The 21,915-nt window shown below is 43.4% G+C and overlaps 1 protein-coding gene across 1 annotated transcript in view; it reads left to right on the plus strand.

Annotated features, from left to right (window-relative positions):
• LOC143856284 (Pseudouridine synthase family protein) overlaps nucleotides 1-21,915 on the plus strand; it is a 72,915-nt gene that overhangs the window by 12,302 nt on the left and 38,698 nt on the right. Inside the window, exon 5 of the mRNA XM_077366466.1 lies at nucleotides 6,107-6,251. Coding sequence (XP_077222581.1) covers nucleotides 6,107-6,251 — 145 coding nt within the window. The remainder of the gene's footprint in view (nucleotides 1-6,106; nucleotides 6,252-21,915) is intronic.

Genomic DNA, 21,915 nt, shown 5'->3' on the forward strand with positions numbered 1-21,915 from the left:
GCCACGTGTTTGCCAAGTGGGCCACACGTGCGAGGGAGTGTTAAAGTATAAAAGATAAATAACACCTTTCTCCAACAGCTTAAACTTTTGGAGAAGTTGGTAAGTTAACATGGTATCAGAGCCCTAGGGACCACCATCGTCGCCCCCCTCACCAACCTCCATCCCTCTCCTATCTCTGTCTGCCGTGCCCATTTCACCTACCCATAACCCTCCCGACACAAACCCTTCCCCTCTCTCGCGACCCCACCCCCTATCCTTCTCTCTGTTCCCCTCCCGACCAAACCCCACGCCCGTATCCATCTCCCACCCCTGTATCCCTCTCTCTGCCCCCTTTCCGACCAACCCACACGCGATCTCCATTCCCCTCTACCCCTCTACCACGTATCCCCCCACGCTCTCCCTCCGTAACAGAAAACCCCTCACCCCAACTTCCGTCATACCTCTTTCCGTAACACCCACCCCTCACTCCAACTTCCGTAATACCCTCACCCCCTTTCCGTAACCCGCCCCCTTCCGTAACCCCTCCCCCCACTCTTCAGTCAAACACACCCCCTTCCCCCCTTCCGTAACAGCCACCCATCCCACCCCGTACTCTTCCGTAACACCCACGCTCTCTCTTTTCGTCAAACACACCCCCGTATCCCCTTCCCCATCCATCCTCTACTCCCTACTGTTCATAACCCCCTCATCCTTCTAAACTGCTCTCTCTCTCTCTCTCTCTCTCTCTCTCTCTCTTTATTCCTTTCTCCCCATCTCTCCACTATTAAAACCCTAATTTTACAAACCCTAATTCCTTGGTTTCCTCTCTCTTTCCCTAAGCTCTAACCCTAATCCCCTTCTCTTTTACTCATGTTTTAAATACCTTAGTACTTGTTTTTCACTTCTCTTCGCGGCTCCGACTTCCTATATTTTCCAGGGCTCTCTCTATGCCTTCGTTTCTTGTTGTTTCCTCTCGGAGCCATGCTCTCCATTATTGATCTCTCCGATCTCCATTTTTGGAGTTGCTTCTTCTCATCAGTAGGCTTTTTGCTTCGGATTTTCTTCCCATGGATTCCCCCATCATTGAGAATTTTTCCCTTGGGCAGCCTTCTGTGGCTCCTGCCCCTCCACCACACACATCCTCCTCGTCCTACAGTCCCTCTTCTTCGGTGGATGGTTCATTCCCACCCATGACCACGGTCAAGCTTGATGGTTCCAATTACATAAATTTGAAACTGGCTGTGGAGACGTACCTCATTGCTACGGGGAAGGTGTCCATTCTTCGTCGTGATCCTCCTGCTACCACTGGTCTTATTTGTACTCTCCTCGATGTCTACTCTTGGGTAGGCAACTTCGCCCTCATTTGTGCTACCTATTCATAGTGGATGCATCTTCGGCATGGTAACACCCCCCTTTCTACTTATTATAGTCAGTTTGTTTCCCATTGCCAGCAGCTGGATTTACTTATGCCCCTCACCATTGACCTGACTCTGGTCGCCCATGTCAAAGTATAAAAGATAAATAACGCCTTTCTCCATCAGCTTAAGCTTTTGGAGAAGTTAGTAAGTTAACATGGTATCAGAGCAAAGGTCTCGAGTTCAAACCTCCCGGATAGCAAAAATCCACATACGATGGTCGGCCCAAAGTGGGACCACATGTGCCACTTGTTTGCCAAGTGGGCCACATGTGCGGGGGAGTGTTAAAGTACAAAAGATAAATAACGCCTTTCTCCAACAGCTTAAGCTTTTGAAGAAGTTGTTAAGTTAACAGCCCAGCAGCGTGATCAGCTTCGGGTTGTTCACTTCCTCTAGACCTTGGGCCCTGACTTTCTTCCTCTTCGACAACAGATTTTTGGCTTAAGCACTATACCTTCCCTTCAAGAGGTATATTTGTGAGCCCAACAGTGCCTTCTTGGTGACTCTGTGCTGGTTCCCTCTGTTGATAGAACTGCCACAACGGCATATGCAGTGGGTGACCGTGCTACCCGTTGTGGAGGCACCTTTGGTCGTGGTTGTGGCCGTGACTCTGGACGTGGTGGTGCTAGCCGTGATCTTTCTGTTGGCGGCGGCGGTCGCCCACGCCCCTATTGCTCTCACTGTTGTCGCGATGGACATTATCTGGAGACTTGCTATACTCTGCACCCTGAGCTACGCCCTTCATCTGAGCCTCGTTTTGGTTGCTCTATGCACCTTTCAGCACTGGATCGTTCGAAGTCCTTGGCTTTCCATCTCATTCCAGCCTAGCCCCTACTGTTGATGGGGTCTTTCTATCTCGTGCTGATTATGATGAGTTCCAGCGCCTCAGGTTGACCAGCAATCCCACGAGTGCCGGTTTCGCTCAGCCAGGTAGATCTCCCGCATCTCTTCTTACTAGCTCCAGCTCTTGGATGATTGATTCTGGAGCCTCCAATCATATGATAGGTACTTCCTCACTTGGTTCATTTCGTCCCCTTTATTCTCAGTTCATTACACTTGCTGATAGGAGCTCCACTCCTATATCTGGTGTTGGAAATATCTCCCTTCGTCATGGCCTAACATTTTCCTCTGTTTTATGTGTTCCCAAGTCCCCTTTTAGTTTACTTTCAGTCAGTCAGCTTACTAAACTTCTTAACTGTTTTGTCTCATTTTATCCCTCTTATTGTTTGTTTCATGATCTCTTGACTGGAGGACGATTGGCTCGGGCCGTGAGGTGGATGGGCTTTATCGTTTGGACTGTGACCCTCCACGTGCCATTTTGCACGGCTCCGTCGACGCCTATCAGTGGCACTGTCGTCTTGGTCATTCTTGCCTTGAGCGGTTACGGCGGGCATCTATTATTTCTCACCTATTCAGTCTTTTCAGTGCGAGGCCTGTGAACTTGGAAAACACCATCGGGTGTCCTTTCCTTCTAGGCCTGTTAGTCAAGCCTTGCACCCTTTTGATTTAGTGCATTCTGATGTATGGGGCCCCGCCGGACTACCTCTATGTTTGGACATCGATAGTTTTTTATCTTTATTGATGATTGTTTACGCATGACTTGACTTTATTTACTTAAGGATCGTTCAGAAGTTTTCTCTGTTTTTCGTACTTTTCATGCTGAAGTTACCAATCAATTTAATTGTACTCTCAAATGTCTTCGCAATGATAATGCACGGGAGTATTTCTCCAAATCACATGGTTTTGATGAGTTCCTTTCCACTCGTGGTATTCTTCATCAATCTTCCTATGCTCACACCTCTCAGCAAAATGGTGTAGCCGAACGAATGATGAGATCCTTACTGGATGGGGCCCGCACTCTTTTTCTTCAAATGCGAGTTCCAAAGACTTAGTGGGGTGATGCAGTTCTTACTGCCAACTACCTTGCCAATCAGCTTCCCTCTTCGGTTCTTGGAGGTTCCTCACCCTTTGCTACTTTACGTCCTCATTATGACTCGTTCCCTCTTACTCCCAAGATCTTTGGTTGTGTGTGCTTTGTCCACAACCTTAGTCTTGGTTTGGATAAGTTGGATCCTAGATCTGAACGATTTATATTTCTGGGTTACTCATGGACCCAGAAAGGTTATCATTGCTATAGCCCACGCCTACATCGGTCCTTTGTCTCGGCAGATGTCACCTTTTTTGAGACTGAGTCTTACTTTCTCTGCCCTCCGGATGCTACCCCCTCTCTCCTTATTCAGACCTTTCTCTACCTATTTTTGTTCTTCCTGACCCGGTAGTCACTCCCTCTCCGTCTCCTCCATTACTAACGCCTGAGATTGTCCCTGTTTGCGAAACTTCTGCTCCATTACAGGTACCTGCTCGTCCATCACTAGTAACTAAGAGAAGACCTATCAGCGCCGACTCAAATCTGCAGCTCATCCATCTTCGCCAGCGCCATCGCCAGCTCAACAGGATATACCTCCTTCCACTTCAGAGGTACCTGCCGACTCTCCTATTTCTTCTCGTACTCGTTCTCATAGTACTACTGCTCATCCTATCTCTTCTGTTCTTTCCTATGATTTTCTTACCCCTGTTTTTCGTAGTTTTGTGTCTTGTCTTCTGTTTCTTTGCCACAATCCTGAGGCACTTGATCACTAGGGGTGCCGGGCAGCTATGGATCTCGAGATGGAGGCCCTTCAGGCTAACCAGACTTCGGATTTAATACTTCTTCCTCCTGGTGCTCGTCCTGTTGGCTGTCGTTGGGTTTACAAGGTTAAATACTTGCCTGATGGATCTGTTGAGCGCCTTAAGGTGCGCTTGGTTGCCAAAGGCTATACTCAAACCTTTGGCGTCGACTATGGTGAGATCTTTTCTCCAGTTGCGAAGATACCCTCTGTTCCTGTTCTCCTGTCTTTCGCTGTCAACCATGGCTGGTCTCTACATCAGTTAGATGCCAAAAATGCATTCTTCATGGTGAGCTCACGGAGAATGTGTACATGGAGCAACCTCGTGGCTATGTTGCTCAGGGGGAGATGTCCTCCTTCGTATGTCGACTGAAGAAATCCATCTACGGCCTCAAGCAGTCCCCGAAAGCATGGTTTGAGAGATTTAGTGATGCTATCATGCAATTTGGCATGAAGCAATGTGCAGTTGATCACTCTGTCTTCAGCCGTCAAACTGTAGTTGGTTGTGTGCTATTGATAGTCTATGTTGATGACATCATCATTACTGGCAGTGATTCAGTGGGGAACCAAAATTTGAAGACCTTGCAAAAAGAGTTCTCTACCAAATATTTGGGCCGCCTGAGATACTTCCTTGGCATTGAGGTAGCGTATTCCACCAAGGGGATCTCCCTCTCACAGAGGAAATACATCTTGGACTTACTTGAGGAGACAAGTTATCTTGGAGTGAAACCCTGCCTCAGTTCCCATGGACCCAAATGTAAGATTACTTCCTGAAGAGGGAGACTTGTTGGATGATCCTGGTAGATACAAGAGATTTGTTGGTAAACTTATATATCTTACAGTCACTCGCCTAGACATTTCCTTTACAGTCACTCGCTTAGACATTTCCTTTGCTATTGGCGCTGTCAGCCAACATATGAGCTCACCTAGTACTTCACATTAGGCAGCAATTCTTCAGATTCTTCGGTACTTGAAAAGTGCTCCAGGTAGAGGTTTGTTGTTCAAGAAGTATGGACACCAGAAGATAGAAGGGTACCCAGATGCAGATTGGGCAGGATCTCCAACTGACAGGAGATCTACCATGTTATTTCTAAATCTAGTGCAGAGGCTGAATATAGAGCAATGGCCCACAAGTGGAGAGCTTATTTGGTTACGCTCCCTTTTGTCAGAGATTGGTTTTCTCCATCATTCCCTTCTCAGTTATATTGCGACAACAAAGTTGCGATTCACATTGCCACAAAAGATAGGTTGAAGGGAGGTCTCAGGGTGTAGAAAGACGCATTTGGAGTCTTAAAAGATATGTTGCTAGTGGAGTGAAGAAGGGAAGAAAAGATATGTTACTGGTTTTTGCCTGTTTTGATGCTTTATTAATCCTGGCTCCCATTCTGTAATGCAGGATGGGACTTCTGGTCCCCAATGCTATTCTAATATCAATGAAATATGTCAATTTTCAAAAAAAAAATAAAAATAAAAATAAAAAATTGCCACAAATTCGGTCTTCCATGAGAAGACCAAACACATTGAGGTCGATTGCCACTTCATTCGGCATAGGATTCAGAAAGGGGATATATGCACAGTGTTCACTAGATCGGTGGACTAATTAGTTGATATGTTGACCAAGCCATTGAACAAAGCAAAATTGAGTAATATTTGTAGCAAGCTAGGAATGCTTAACATTTACATTCCAGCTTGAGGGGGAGTGTTAGATGTATGTATATGCCTAAGGGCATAATGATCATGTGTAATATTCTCTCTTCATATAAATACATAAGTGAAGGGGAGATTTCCCTAACTCACTTTTCTCCACTTCATCTTCTCTCCAACAAAAACTAAAATAAAAATAAATACAACTGGATTTACAGTGTTGTATGATATTGGTTCAATATCTGGTTACTGAAGATCACATTACTGGGAGCCATGATTAGCATCTTAACTTTTATATTTCTAGATCAACTTTTTTAGTGAATTTTATAATGAGGAAATGTTATTAATGATGACTTGCTCATAAATTTTTTGTCCTTTCCATTCCACTATTTTTTTCTTTAGGAGCTTTGATGCAAGAAGGGAATGCGCAGTTCGGAAATACTCTTACCTCCTTCCGGCTGAAATTATTGGTATTAAAAGTGACTACAGTTCTACAGAAATAGACCATCATTTAGCAGAGTTTAACAATATATTGAGAAGCTTTGAGGTATAAACCTTATAATTGACTTCATATATTGCATTTCTCATAGCATGCTTTATAGTTTCAGTCTCAAATGCTCTTTACTGATGGCTTATCTAACCCACAACGTAATTGTTATATTTCTTTCCATATTTTGGTACCCATTATTTTTCTTTATTCAATACTAGGTACTAGGGGTGTGGTTCGGGTGGGGTTTTCCTAACCCGGGTTGAGTTTCGGTTCGGGTTGAGGGTTTGGGCAACCCGACCTGAGTGAAACCTGACATTTTTTTATTATTTTTAGTTTTTAGAAATGGTGGGAGAGTTCCTCCAGAAGCAGTGGAAAATTTTTAAGCAAGACGCCCGGGACTGCCCCTTCACCTTGTACAGCCTTTGTGGGATAGGCGAGGTCAAAGACACCCACTCGCCGTTATTTAAACCCCTTTCTTCAAACCACTTTTAGTTGAAGAAAAGGACTAGAGGAGACTGAATTGGGAAGCTAATAAGGTGGTAGGCATCCGACTTGTGGAAGAGAGAATCGCTGAAAGAAAAAACCCTGGTTGCCTAGATCGGATTCTGGAGGAGCTTCTCATTGAGATGCCAGACTTCCAAATCCGGCAGATCTTGGAGGAATTGGAGAACTGCTCGGCATAGGTGAGCTGTTAAAAGTCAATAACTGCTGAAGTTATTCGAAAAGAGGGAGGGCCCCATAGTTTTTGGGACGTCGCTAGGGTTTTAGGTTTTGGAGGGCTGAAATGTATTTGTGGAGGTTGGGAGGAAGGTTTAGTGGTGTTCATATTCATAGCATAGGGTAGTTTTTGTTTTAGATGCTCTTAAGGGCCTAGGAGTACTCTCCTGGCCAGTCTTAACTGATTCTATGTAATGCAAGTTTGTCCTCTGGTCCCCAATGTATCTTTCATAGTATCAATGAAATTGTCACTTTTCAAAGAAAAAATCCCGGTCGGGTCGGGTTGGAACTTGGGTCGGGTCAGGTTGGAAAAAAGGGTTCCTCGGGTCGGGTAGGGCTGAACCTCATCTGGTTGGAACTCGGGTCTGGTCAGGTTCGGGTTGAGCAAATGGTTCCTCGGGTCAGGTTCGGGTTGGCCTCAACCCGACCTGAGTTGCACCCCTACTTGGTGCGCAGGTGATTGACAATGTCTTGCTTGGTTTTCTTACAAAAAAGGCATTGATAGCATTTGTTGTGATAGCTACAAGTTCAATACATAGTGCTTCATTCTCAAGTTTTTTATTTCAGAATTTGTGTCCTTTAATTGCAACTCATTTTTAAGTTTTTCAACAGACTACTTAGGGGTGTAAATGGACATTCGAAAATTCGATTACCGTCCGCATCCGAATCCGTTTAAAGAGAATATTATCCGAATCCGTTTCAAGCGGATATTATCCGAATCCGTTTATGAGATATCCGGCTCTTACCGGATACGAATCTGGTAAAGGGTACATCCGATCCGTTTAACATCCGAATCCGTATTCTAATTTGATATCTGTATTCGTTTTGTGATTTTTAAAATTTATTAGAGAAAACAGACAAGAGAGGGGTTGTCTCAACTAAAAAACAAGGGTGAAAATATCACCTCCCTTAAAAGTAAATGCTTTACATTTAATACTCACTAAAAGCCTGCCTATCACGTTTTTTAAGCCAACTTTCACGTATGCCCAAAAAAAGCTAGCCTTTCACAGTTTTCAAGCCAGCCTTCGCATGCAAAATTTTTTTTTATAGTAAAATATCAGCCTGGAATCAATGATATTCACAGTTACAATTGGCCTCCCGGGTCCCACTTTGTCTGTGTGAGGAGTGCCTATTTCAAGAAAAACAGAAAAAGAGAGTACTTTAAGCAAAATAGAGGGTGCTTTTAACAAATAACAGTAGTGGATTTAATGCCATTTAGGGTTTTCTCTTTGGGCTAAAAACAGAATGGTGGAAAGAGAGAAGTCACCCCATCTCCTCTCTTGCCCCTTCGCATACCCCACTTTCCCCATCTTCGATCTCATCATGCCCACCACAGATTATACGAAGGGGTGTGTGAAGCTGCTGTCGACCATGAGGATGATGGATCCAAGGTAAGATTAGTCTGCTTTTTTAAATTTCTTTCTTCACACTTTTCTGTCTTTTTTTTTTTTTTTGAAAAATCACTGCCTCCTCTTGTCCCATCTTCTCCGGCCGAATCACTTTGTCACAAGCGCATCTTTGGCGGCTCCATGGATCCAAACAACATCGTCCTCATCAACGCTGGATTTCGGCAATTTTCGCCCTCATCGGTGATTCGCTTCCGATCATCTTCGCGACCACCACTACAACCCACTTCCGGCCAAATCTCGTGTCTCCGGTGATACCCACTGTGGCCTGCAATCATGTCATCTTCACCTATGCTCGACTTTCCAATACATTGTAAGTATAAGATGGAAGTTGTTTTCCTCTGTATCTTAGCTGAAGTCAATGATATTCGGTTATGAATTCGAATAACGGATAAACGGATAAGGATAATATCCGAATCCGAACAATATCCGCTGGATTCGAATTCGGTAATAGAAATTGAATATCCGACGAATTCGAATTTGGATATAGCCATATCCAATTCGAATTCGATCCGTTTACACCCCTAATACTACTGATAGAATACTATTGAAATTAGCACCAATATAGACTAGTGTATATAAAATCTTTACATCAATCAAGTTAACATGCCAATGCAAAGAAGTATTAAGAGAAGAAAATGCAGCAAAACAATGGATCCAAGAAGATCAAGTTGAAAAGGGAAATATGATGAACCCTAGGTCCTAGCAAGGCTTGATAGAAAAGAAAGCAATAGCATAATAATCCTCATTTTCTTATGTACGAAGCCTAGCTTTGCAGATGCCTCCATATGAATTCTCTACCTTCACATGAAAAAACAAAAGAAAGAAAGACGAGCGCTAGCTAGACACTCAGGGATACGCTTTGGCTGGGACAACCACTCCCTATGAGCCACGTGTGTGATCAATGGTCCGAGTAAACACATTTGGGTATCTTGGCCCTAACGCTCTCCCCGTGCATCGTCATATTATTTTTCATAAAGCCGTCTTCCATTGTCGCTGATTTGATGAAGCAATTTCAATCTAAATCTTTGATGGGTTGACATTCGCAGATACAAGGTTGATTGATTACTGTCTAAAGTTTAAACAAGCAATTTTATACTAGCAATTGTGATTTTATGTGCCATGAATTTTCATGTGAATATTCTAAATATATAATTATACGACTGCCATTAATGAAGTGACACGCCATAAGACACTTGTGTATGCATCATACTAGTATTATTTCTAACAGGATCGCATAGACAAGAAGAACATGTAAAGACTGTAGAGAAGTAATGTAGGTGATGGGTAGACCCATCTGCCATGAAAAATTCAGAGAGAATGACGATATGTAATCTGATTCATCCAATAGATGGTGTTACATGCCTGTGTATCACTTCCGAAGCTTTTGATGGAGATGAGAGTCAGATATCTCCCATAAGATATGTGAGAGCCATCCTCAGTGACTACGGATATTCTGACTCTTACCAACTTTTAGAAAAATACTAGAAGTGATGACCCATTACCTGAATCTATATGATAGATGATGTATGGCACCCTAATCCATCAGCTGTCAAGCTTTTGATGGAGATGAGAATGAGATATGTCCCATAAGATGCGTGAGAGCTATTGTTGATGGCTTCTGATACTATGAACGAGTAATAACATGTGCCAACTATGTGGTTGCTGTGACTACATCTCTGACATCCCATGTGTTGCGTGTTGAGTCCTGCAAGTAGGTTCCAAAAACAGAATGGAGTAGGGTGAGAGTGGTGGTGTAGGTAAAATATCTCGATGAGCCCCTCCTTGTGTAGGTCCTAGGTCGAGGTTTGGATTTTGGAAAGTCTTGTTGCGTGTTGAATCCTGCAAGTAGGTTCCAAAAACAGCATGGGGTAGGGTGAGAGTGGTGAGAGTGGTGAGAGTGGTGGTGTAGGTAAAAGATCTCGATGAGCCCCACCTCTGTGGTCAAGGGTAGTAGGTCCTAGGTTGAGGGTTTGGATTTTGGAAAGTCTTGTGGATAAAAGTATTCTATACCTTATCATCTCCTTTGGCCACTCCCACCTATGTGGCCATCTCACGATAATGTTTAGGCAAGCCTCTAACAGAATATCAAACATCAAAATTGTCTGACGAGGAAGATGAATTTATTGAAGGCTTGAGGGACATAGTTGTGGATGATCTTTGGTGCAAACCTGGGTTCTCACAAGGTTAATCCGGAGAACTTTATGAGCTACGTGTCAATATTTAATTATAAGTAGTACAACCAGTCTCTAAAACTGAATAAGCATTCGCTAAGCAAGCCAATTGTGTTAAAGTTTTTATGTGTCAGTTATACATTAAAATAGTTTATCAACAGGCTTAAATTCTAGGGGTGCAACTCGGGTCGGGTTCAACCCGACCCCGTCGTGTTCAACCCGAAAAAAGTCGGGTCGGGTTGGGTATCCTTTGTCTTCAGGTTCAGGTTGAGTTTTCCCAACCCGGGTTGAGGTCGGGTTCGGGTTGAGGGCTTGGGCCACCCTACACGTGTGAAACCCGACATTTTTTTATCATTTTTTTAGTAAGCTTAAAAATTCGGTTGGGTCGAGTTCGGGTTGGAAAAAGGGTTCCTTCGGCCGGGCCAGGTTGAACCCCATTGGGTTGGAACTCGTGTCGAGTCGGGTCTGGGTTGAGTAAATGGTTCCCGGGTCGGGTTGGCCTCAACCCAACCTGATTTGCAACCATATTAAATTCAACCCAAACATGCATTGCTTCAATAGCTCACACCTAAAGATAGCAAATGTATATAAATATGGCAGCACCAAGTTTAGGCTCAGATCACAATATAAAAATTTAAATTACAGATCTAGGGCTCAAACTAACCACCATACAAGGAAAACAATCTCAAGAATAAAATAGGTGCAAAAGTATATAGCCAAAAGGTATCGGTTAATGAAAATCAAGTCCAAATGGGCTGGAAATAACAAAAGATCAGTGAGAACTGAAAGGTAAGCACATCGGCCTCAAACTTCGCATCAAGGAAGCTCAAGAGAAGTGGTTGATCAGCCGGGGAGTCGATCAGCCAGAGGAAACAGTCGTCATTGATGAATACGGCCAAAGAGGGGAAGATGGTAAGAAGATGCTCCTGTATAGTCTCGAATGGAAAATTAGTCCCCTAGAGTAATAGGCGGCTGCAATGGTAGAAGTGGAAAGTGAAAGATGATATAGAAGGTTGTAGCCATAAGGGTTACTGACCAAGGGGAAGAAAGGAAGAAGAGAATTCATATATGTGGAATGTTGGGTGCACTACACGTGCGAGGAATGAGATCCAACAGCTGGAGGTGAAGAAGGGCCTGTCGTCTGTGAACAATCACACTTACGGTAACTAAAAGGACGGCTAATGTCGCATAAGAAAAGAAGTTAGTGAAGAGGGGATAGAAGACAAGGGGGGGGGGGGGGAGAAGGGATGAAAGAGTGTAGACGAAACGGAGAAAATGGATAGTTGAGGGGACTTCCAATTCAGTCAACCGACTCTAACAACTTCCAATCCAGTCAACTGACTAACAGGGAAAGATCATGGAAGTAGGGAAGGGAGATGATGAGGGACCATCCAAGATGACATGAAGAATTAAGGGGTTAACAAAATGGGTCCCATAATCAGTGTTAAAAGGGTTTATTTAGTTTTTGTTGTGTTATTTAAGTCTTTTTAAGTCATAGGAGGTATTAAAGTCATAGGGTGTAAGTCTTATTAGATGGTTTTCCACCAATGTTGGCGCTCAGCAAATTCGGTAGCAGATGATTTAGCTATAGAGGGGGTCTATAAAGAATCCCTAGCTCTTTATGACTCTCTTCCCCCTAGATTTTTTCTCATCCTATATCTGCTTCAGGTTTTTCTGTATTGTACTTGACTATCTCGGTCCTTTTCAATATAATGGCTACCATTTAAAAAAAAAAGTCTTTTTACATCAAAATAGCTTAAGTTTTTTAGTTATGGCTGATCCATCCAAGATGACAAGAAGAATTAAGGGGTTAACAAAATGGGTCCCATCATCAGTGTTAAAAGGGTTTATTTAGTTTTTAGGGAAAAATACACTTAGACCCCGTGTGGTTTCTGATACATTCAACTTAACCCCTAGTGTTTAAAAAGTAACAAGTGGACCCCCTGTGGTTTCAATTTCTGTAAGGTAGACCCCCTCAGTTTACGGTTCGTCCACAGATTGAAGGGTTAGGATGATCCGATGGAGCTGATTTTTTAGGGACACCCTATCTTTGTCAGGGCCCATCAAATGAACGCTTTGGATCATCCAAACAATGTGGTTTGAAAGAGGTTTATGGGTTTGAAAGAGTGGGGTTTGGGTTTCAGGGTTAACGGAAATATGATTTTATGGTTTCCACAGAAGAAATTTAGGGTTGTGTAATTCTCTATGGATGGGGAGTGGTGAATCATGAAGGAGAGTTATGGGTCATTGTGTTTCACCAAGGGGTTTTGAATTTTGTGATTTATGAAGCAGTAGTGGGTTTTGTGGTTCATGAATTGGAGCAAGAGATATTTTTTTGATTGCCAATTGGAGTAAGAGATTTAAGTATCACAAAGGTGAGAATAAGTGTTTTGAAGATGGAGTATATTTATTTAGGAGTTAGGTATGAGAAAACAAGATGAATCCTTGAGAGGAAGAAGAAAGAAAGAATATTGGAGTTTGAAGCGATTGTCGCTTACTTTTTAAGATGAGATGGTGGTGCAGGGTAGAAGCTTTAAGTATGCAGAAACTGTGTGTAAAGTATGTCTCTGCAACACTAGCAAGTATATACCCACCAAAAAATAAAAACACTACCAAGTATAGGACTAAACTGTTGTGAATTTTTGTTAGACAACTAACTGGAAATCCAGTACCAAAGTGTTCTTTATTCTAGTATTTGTGACAGCAGTAGTTTGAACTATAAATTCTGAAACAGCCAAAAGGTCGTCCAATCTCGAATTGTAATAAAGTTAAGTGAAGCTGCTATGTGATTAAATTCAATTACTCCGGATGATAAGCTGCTATCTCCTCGATGTGAACTTCATCAAAGGATGCACTGCATCAAGAGGGCATTGATCCAAGCTTTGATACCATGTCAAATATAAAGGAGAAGAGAAAAAGGGAGAAGGAAGCCAAAAAATTGACAAGCCTCTATTGATCCATTCATTGGAATGATGTCATATATATTGAAGTAAACTACCAGAATTCCTAAGTATTGCATTTAATCCTTACTACAATTATACTAGTTACTCCTAGTTGCAAGTGAGTGCCTTTCTTGTAAATTTTTTTTTTTAAATTTCAGCCCCCATTGTAGAATCCGGGCAGACTCGGGAATACACATGCCAAAATTGTTGCCCAAAGTTTCTAGGATCTGGGCTTTAGACTATTGCGAATACAAGTCGTCAATAACCTTTGGGAGTTCTCCTGCAGAGATAATTTCTAGAATTTGTGGAAGGCTGGAAGGACCTTTGTCGAAAGAGTAGAGTTGGTATAGGCAATGATTATATAACCCTTAATGTGCCAGGATTTATACTAATTTATGCAAGGTTGCAAGGACCTTTGAAGATAGAGTAGAGATGGTGTAGGCAATGATAATTTAACCCTTAATGTTCCAGGATTCGTACTCAAGTTTTTTCTCCCATTCCGGTTCTGTAGCATTGAGTCCATACTTCAGGTAAATATAAGGGGGAATTTATGAGTGCCCCCCACCACCACACACAGAGAGAGATGGTTAAGAATGCTGAGCGGGAAATGAGCAGGATTTGACCTTTGCATAGGATATATTATCATGGGTAAGATTTATGGTAGGACGTGAAAAATTTGTAATGAAGTGGCAGATGAATTATAGAAGGAAGAAGGGGTGGTCATGGAGAATGAGAAGTGTTACGAACTAATTTGATGCTGTTTGAAGTTATGGCAAAGGATGGTTGCAATTTTTGATGAGGGCATGTACTGATTCTGGATTTACGTGAATTGAAAGATGGATAGAAGCGGTTTAAAAGGATATAATAGAAGTTTAGGGTTTGCAAGAGTGAGATTTTGGGTTTTAGGGTTTACAAAAAATATGATTTTAGGGTTTTCAAAGACGAAATTTGGGCTTTGTATTTCAAGGTGGAGTGGTGGTGAATCACGAAGGAAGGAGAGTTGTGAGTTTTTGTGATTTACCGATGAAGGACGTTGTGGGCTGTGTGATTCACGAAGGAGTGGGTTACGCCAATTAGGGCTGGACATGGTTCGGGTAAAACCGAAGAACCGAACCGAACCGGCTGCTTCGGTTCGGTTCAGTTCGGTTATAAAATTTGTTCGGTTCGGTTCTGGTTCCCAAATCCTGGAACTGATGGATTTCGGTTCGGTTCTGGTTTTGGGGACGAGGAACCGAGAACCGAACCGAACCGAGAATTCTTTCCATTATGTTATTATTTTCATATCATTTTATTAAATATTAACAAGAAAGGGGGGTGTTGATATCATTCATGAGGCTATGAATTGGTTAATTCTTTAACAAAAGAAAGGGCTGCTAATATCATTATGAATACAGGTTCAAAAAACCTACACAACAGGTTAAAAAACCTACCATTTGAACTCATTGCAAACCCAGAACCGAACCGAACCGAATCGAATGAAATCGGTTCTGGTTCGGTTCGGTTCCAGGTTTGCCTGGTTCGGTTCTGGTTCCAGTATTTGGGAACAGACGATTGGTGGTTCGGTTCTGGGTTTACCGAACCATGTCCACCCCTAACGTGAATCACTGAAATACAGGTGTGACAACCGAAGAGGGGGGGGGGGAATTGGTCAATTAGAAATTTTAGGCTTAATTAAGGGAAGATTAAAAATTAATCTTCTAATTAAGCACTAATTAATCTAACCCTTGTTCAAATAGATTTATCAATAGAAGCTAAGATTTAGACATTCTAACATGCACATTTACTTACCCTTGTTCAAATGGTTATCATAATTCAATTAGGGTTTATAACATTTAACTTAAGTGCATTTAGTAACCCTTGTTCAATTAAAGCATAAACATAAATAAGGTTAGAGATTACCAATCACCACACGTGCGAGAGAGAGAGAGAGAGAGAGAGAGAGAGAGAGAGAGAGAGAAAAGAGACATCCACAAGGAACACAAGATTTATAGTGGTTCGGTCTATCACAAGACCTACTCCACTCTTCCAAGTTTACCTCCTTGGGATCTCCACTAAAATGTTGAAGCCGTACACCCGCCTTTTCCATCTCTAAAGGGAACAAACCCTTTCTGCACGAAGCCTTGGCGAGGTGACACACCCTCGCACATGATTCACCTTTCTTCATGGGCCGAATCGGAAACCTTTGTCTTCACCTTTCTTCACGGGCCGAAGAGGAGACCCTCGTCTTCACCTTTCTTAACGGGCCGAAGAGAAGACCCTCTATGAAGAACAAAAGGAAATGAAAAACACTTAATGCCTCTTAATAGGCGGATTACAACTTTGTATAGCTCAATCATTCCAAGAAAATACAAATGTCAAGCTCTATGGAGTGCCTCTTGAAAGAATGTGGAAATACAAGTTCAAAGAGGTTTTAGCTTTTGAATGGAAAGTTGAAGCTCAAAGAGAAATGAGATTTTTTGTTTCTCAGATGTTCAAAAGCTTATAGAGATAGGTCTTAATCATGTATATATAGTATATTTGAAAATATGACCGTTTGGGGTAAAATTGTAAATAACTGGCTTGAAAAAGTCAAGCAGAAAACGCCCCAACGGCTAGTTTGCCCGACCGTCGCAGTCGACCGAGCTACCGCGGTCACCCGCCCCTATCGGGCGCTCTTTTATATTTTCAAATTTCTTACCGTCGCGGTCGACCGGCCCCATGGTGGTCGTCCGACGAGGCTAACCTCTTAGCTAAAAAATTCAGCTAAAAAACCTATCCTCGGTCGACCGACCCATTGCGGTCGTCCGCCAAGCCCAACCTGGATGTTTTATGGATTTCCAGAAAATCACCGATGAATTTTGAGATGTCCTGGACTTCCAGGTTCCATCTCGCGGTCGCCCGGCAAAGTCCGGTCGACCGACCCTGTGTGAAATTTCATTTTTAACTTTAAAAATTAGGGGCTTTTGGGCCATGGTCTTAGGCTTAAGTCCTAGGTTTTTAAACACATTTTTAGGTGTGTGTATGGTTTTCAAAGATGTAAAAAGTTAAGTATGAAAACCATTTGAAAACCTTTTGAAAGTTCATTTAAACATAAAATTAAGAGGACTCCAAATACATTCTAAAAATGAATACCATGAGTCTTCTTGGAATGTGTCGACTCCTTTGCACTTTCTAGGACTTCTTTAGCTTGAGTGAACATCTTCAACTTGATATGGCTCATGTGACTTCTCCTCCAATCTTCATTGCATGTTGAGGTGCATGAGGTGTCACCAATGGCTAGTCCAACTCCAAGCTCCTTCTTGACACTTGCTTAGGGAACTTGTGGGATCTTCATGTTGAGCTCCTTGACTTGATCATCTCCAAATGCTGATGACTCCAATGTAGGTGCAAGCTCTTTGTTCCTTTGTCTCTTGATCCACAAGCCATGTGTTGTGAAGAGTTGTGTAATGACGATTATGACATAAAATTCCTGTACACAACACGACACCTCAAAGCAACACATCAGTCTATAAATGTTAATTAATTTAGTTTGCTAGCATCAAAACAAGAATGTAAGGTGAATGATTAACCCATGGGAACCCTTAGGCTTACATTCTCTCCCTTTTTGATGATGGCAAACAAATTGATTAGGGAGGCAGAAGATATTAATCAAATATATGAATAAGCATATAAACACAATAAATAATGAAGCAATGCTCCCTCTCATTATATGCACAAGTTTAAAAGGATAATGTAAAGCATGTGGTGCATATAAAATATGGACTACCTAATCAATTCCCAAAACTCTCCCTCTTTTGGCAACAGCAAAAAGGTAGGGATGTGCAACTGAAAGTGCAAGTGGGGTGTCAAGATGAATGATAGCTTATATAAGCTATATACCAAGTATATGATATTGCATTTAAGCTTTTATTTTGCTTATAAAAATATAAAACAAGGTAAAATGCATAATAAGCAGAGATTTTTTTTTTGTTCTAAAAGATTTGTAATTTAGCACAACTATGGGGGCAATAAACCATGTGAGCACATCACAATGGTTTATATAAACATGAATATTATACCATTTGGCTCTCCCCCCTGTGTATTTGTCATTGGCCCTAGGTGAAACTTATGATATAGGGCATGACAAGGCAAAATGGTTGAAAAGGTGATTGATTTGACTCATGGACTACATTCATATCTAGAATGCAAGAGCTCCCCCTGACTATATGCAAGAATACTAAATGTAGTAGTGTAGGGCACATAAGACAATTGATTTGGGCTAACACCTTTAACCACTTATTATTGATCAATTCAAATGAATTTTGCATTTGTAGAATGAGAATGGAGAAATATCAAACAAAAGATATGGAAGTGAAAAGAATATAGTCTGATACAAAAAATGCACATGGATATAAGAATAGAAAATTTAAGTCCAAGACTCATCCATGGCAAGAAAAGGCCATGTATACATATGGTAGAACATGATGAAGTTTCATATACATGAACCAAAATGGAAGAGATTTATCAATCAAAGCCCAAGGTATACTACCATGAATACTCTCCCAAAGAACTTATCATGTATATAAGATGTCTTTAGCTTTTAAGAGCACATGATAGGAGACTACTTCAAGGGCAATGAGATGATCATCTCAAGCATTACCCAATGAAGGAGAGTTCTATAGATTTTTCAAACTCTAGAATAAGATTTATCATTGGAAATAATGATATCAAATGAGTTCATCCAAGATAAGTATAAAGCCTAAGATGATATGTCATTAAGGCACAGGGTAAGGGATTTTGTAAAAAATGAGAGATGATCTCAAAATGTAAGCATAAGACAAATTCCAACTACAACACATATGGAAAAATGTTGCTCCACATGAGTGTACTTATCATATGTGATGCACATCACACATCATATGATAAGATGGATGAACAGACATTGAGCATGTACATCTCTCCCTTTGTAAGAAACTCATACAGTGTATGAATCCAAAGGGCTGTCCAACCACATAGACACCAAGGGATTTAAAGGTGGATGATTTTCAAACCACCCTTTGGCCACTAATGCATGATTTGCTAAGGTTGAAGGTATCAACCTAGCATACCATGCTCCCCCTAAATATGTGCATATAATATATATATATGTATAACACACGGTACACATATGGCTAATCATGGTTAAGATGTTGGCTAAAAGCCAAAGAAATTAGTGTTTTAATTAATGGTGAGTGTTCACTCTCCATCTTACTAGGTAAGAGGACTAATAATACCAATTGAGTGATTTTTAAATTTAAATTTACCATCCTTACCATGTATCCAATAGCATACAAGGGGAAACAACTATAGATTATATAGATTATCAATTAAGCTTAAATCTATAGAACTTAGATATTATAAGAGGGATTAATAAAATCCCATGTCTAAGAGAGACATCAATGGCTCATGCAATGAGAGCATTCATGGATAGTCTACCATGTTTGGACACAAGAATCATGGTCGAAACATCTATGCCTACATCCACAAACCACTATATATAAGATAGGGCATTTAAGCACAGAGTGTGAAAAGCCCATGGAAGACCAAGATGTGTGGGATACAAGTGTTCCCATCACAATGTGTTACATGATAACCACTACAATGAGCAGCTGCCCAACAGAGATACTAGATTCCTATGACATTTTCAATTTTACTCAATTGAGTTTCATACAATGAATCTAGACTCATTTTCAATTCTCTACAAAAAAATATTCATGCACGACTGTAGAGAATAATCCATATACTTTTTAGAGAATGTCAAGTGATGAACACCTTGGACACATGCATTCCAAAATGAACTACTATGACTAGATAGTTTTTATCTTAGTCATGAAAGAATATTCATTTTAAGCTTTTTGGAATTGATGGGACACAAATACGGCGTCGCCCCCAGATATCGCCACGTGTCGTCCATGCACAAATAAAGCACAAATCATCATGAAGAAAGGTGTGGGAAAATGGCAAGACCATATGGTCACAACACGTGTCGTTTTCTCGCCGTCCAGGCCTCATCATCACAAGTTATGGAAGGAAACACCCGGCAAAGCCACGTGCGCCGGCGAAGCAGTGGAACGGCCCAATCTCGCAAAGGATGGTTTTCTTTCTATAATGATAAAAAGGCCCGCCTCCCTTTAAAAGGGGAGGGAATGAAAGAAGGAAGGGATCCGCACATTCTGGGAAAAGTTTTCCCCCATTCTTAGCTCCACAAAAACAACCGGAAAAAGAGGCGAGGCAACGATAGAGGAGATTAGGAACTTGATCCTACTCTCCCTGCTAGTTCCCTCCGACCCACTTATTCCCACCCCGAAAAGAACCCGCGTTTTGGTCCTGGTAACCCTGATCAAATCCCTTCCTCTTCTCGCTGTCCTTTATATTGATTGGTCGAAGGATCTGACTTGGGTGTCGAAGTGGTCATCCGGGACCCACCCCGGACCCCCTGACCCCCTTTGTTTGTGATTGCAGACCCTGCGGAGGCCCTCTACCGACCGCGCGATCGCAGACCCTGATTCAGACGCCATCATATTGGCGCCATCCGTGGGACTCGTCGAGTACTGAACGCCTTATGGCGATGAGAAACCACACCCAACAGCAAGAGATAGGGGTAATGACCAGGAGCCAGGCTCAACGCGCACAAACCCACACCTCAAGCTCCCGGGAGCCCAACTCACCTCTCTCGGGCCGACACCAGCCTTCCTCCAGCACACCGCAGATGGTCCCCACCATGGAGATGTTCAACGAACTCCACCGAGAACTACTCCAACACTTGCCCCCGCCGAACCCTCCGGCTCCGGGGAGGCCCCTGACAACGCAGGACCAGACGGAAGCCTATGACGAAGGCGACGAGGAACAGCCTGGGGAGCGTCATCCTCGGCAAAAGCGAGCACCGACTCGCCGAACGCCATCCCCCTCGGCGAATAGCCCCTGCCCCCCGCAGCAAGGGGACACCAGCGAGACAGCGGGAGGCAGGCTACGCTAAGCCGCGCTCCCCCTGTTCGGGCTGCTCATTTCCAGGAACCGCCCCCGGCACGGGCGGAAGAAGTAGCAACCTCAGCGCAACCGCCTAGCACGGATCTGATAGCCGACCTGCAGAGGCAAATCCGAGAGGTAAAACTGGAAATGAAAAAGCCCTACGCCCACGGCATCCTCGACGAATGGGAGAGGGAAACGGCATCCCCATTCACCTCGGAGGTCTTAAAAACCCCAGCAGAAGCAGGCATAGACCTCTCCCGCTTCGGTCTGTACGATGGAAGCACGGACCCCCCTCGAGTTCCTCCAAACCTTCAAAAGGGTAATGACGCTCCGATGTGCGTCGGACGGATTCATGTGCAGAGCCTTTGCCTCCATGTTAAGAAAAACTGCTAACGACTGGTACATGAGATTGGAGCCCGACTCCATCGCATCCTTCCACGAATTCGGGAGGACGTTCAGCACAAGGTTCGCCAACAACCGCCTCCGCCATGATCCAGCAGACGCCCTCTTAGCCCTCCGGCAGGGAAGAAACGAGACCCTAAGAGACTTCATGTTAAAATTCAACGCCGAATTGGCCCAACTTTCTAACATGGACGTCCAAATAGCGGTCGCCACACTAAAGCATGCCACCACCGATCCGAATCTCAAGCTGCATCTCACCCTCAAGCTGCCACGGGACCTACAGGAACTTGAATCCAAGGCTGACAAGTCTGTACGGGCAGAAGAAGCCTGCGCCCGAGAGCGGAACCTGCCGAGGAGAAACAGGCGAGCCGGAACCCCATCCCCGTCTTCGAAAGACTGGGAAGCGCCCCACTAAAGGTTCCCCTCTCCCATGTCCTACTAGCCATCACAGATCAGGTTCTCCTGACCCCCCCAAACGAAGGGCCACGGACCCAAAGAAGTGGTCCGCTAAAAAGTTCTGCGAATTCCACGGGGACCACGGCCACGAAACTGACTATTGCTTCCACCTCCGCCTCCAGCTGGAAAAGCTGGCCGAAGAAGGACACCTGAATCAATATCTCAGGAGCCCTGGCGAAAGTTCGCGCGAGGTCCAGCATCCACCCGACGAGCCCAGAGGCAGGCGTCGGTCACCCGATAGGTGCCGGTCCAGCGGCCGCCGCCGATCCACTAGCCGGCATCGATCCCCGAGCAGGCATCGCTCCCGAAGCAGACGTCGATCCCGCAGCAGGCACGACGCACACCGCCACCAGCGCCCCCGGAAAGACGAGCCCCCCGAACAATCGCAGGCCCGGGAACAGCCGCCTACCATCATAGGAAAAATCAACATCATTGCGAGAGGACCGGCAGTGGGAGGGCCGACAACAGCTGGTCGGCGGGCATACGTAGAGCGGGTGTTCTCCATGGATATGCCTTCCAAAAAGGCCCGAACGGATCCACCCCGACAAGACCAGATCATCACTTTTTCCAACGAAGACCTCGACGGGCTACAGGTCCCGCACGACGACGCACTGGTCGTCAGGCTAGTCGTCGCCAACTTCGACATAGGAAAGATTCT

The sequence above is a fragment of the Tasmannia lanceolata genome, unplaced genomic scaffold (genome assembly GCF_043159265.1).
Source record: "Tasmannia lanceolata isolate RefF3 unplaced genomic scaffold, GAP_Taslan_0.1 ptg000023l, whole genome shotgun sequence".
NCBI classification, from domain to species: Eukaryota; Viridiplantae; Streptophyta; class Magnoliopsida; order Canellales; family Winteraceae; genus Tasmannia; species Tasmannia lanceolata.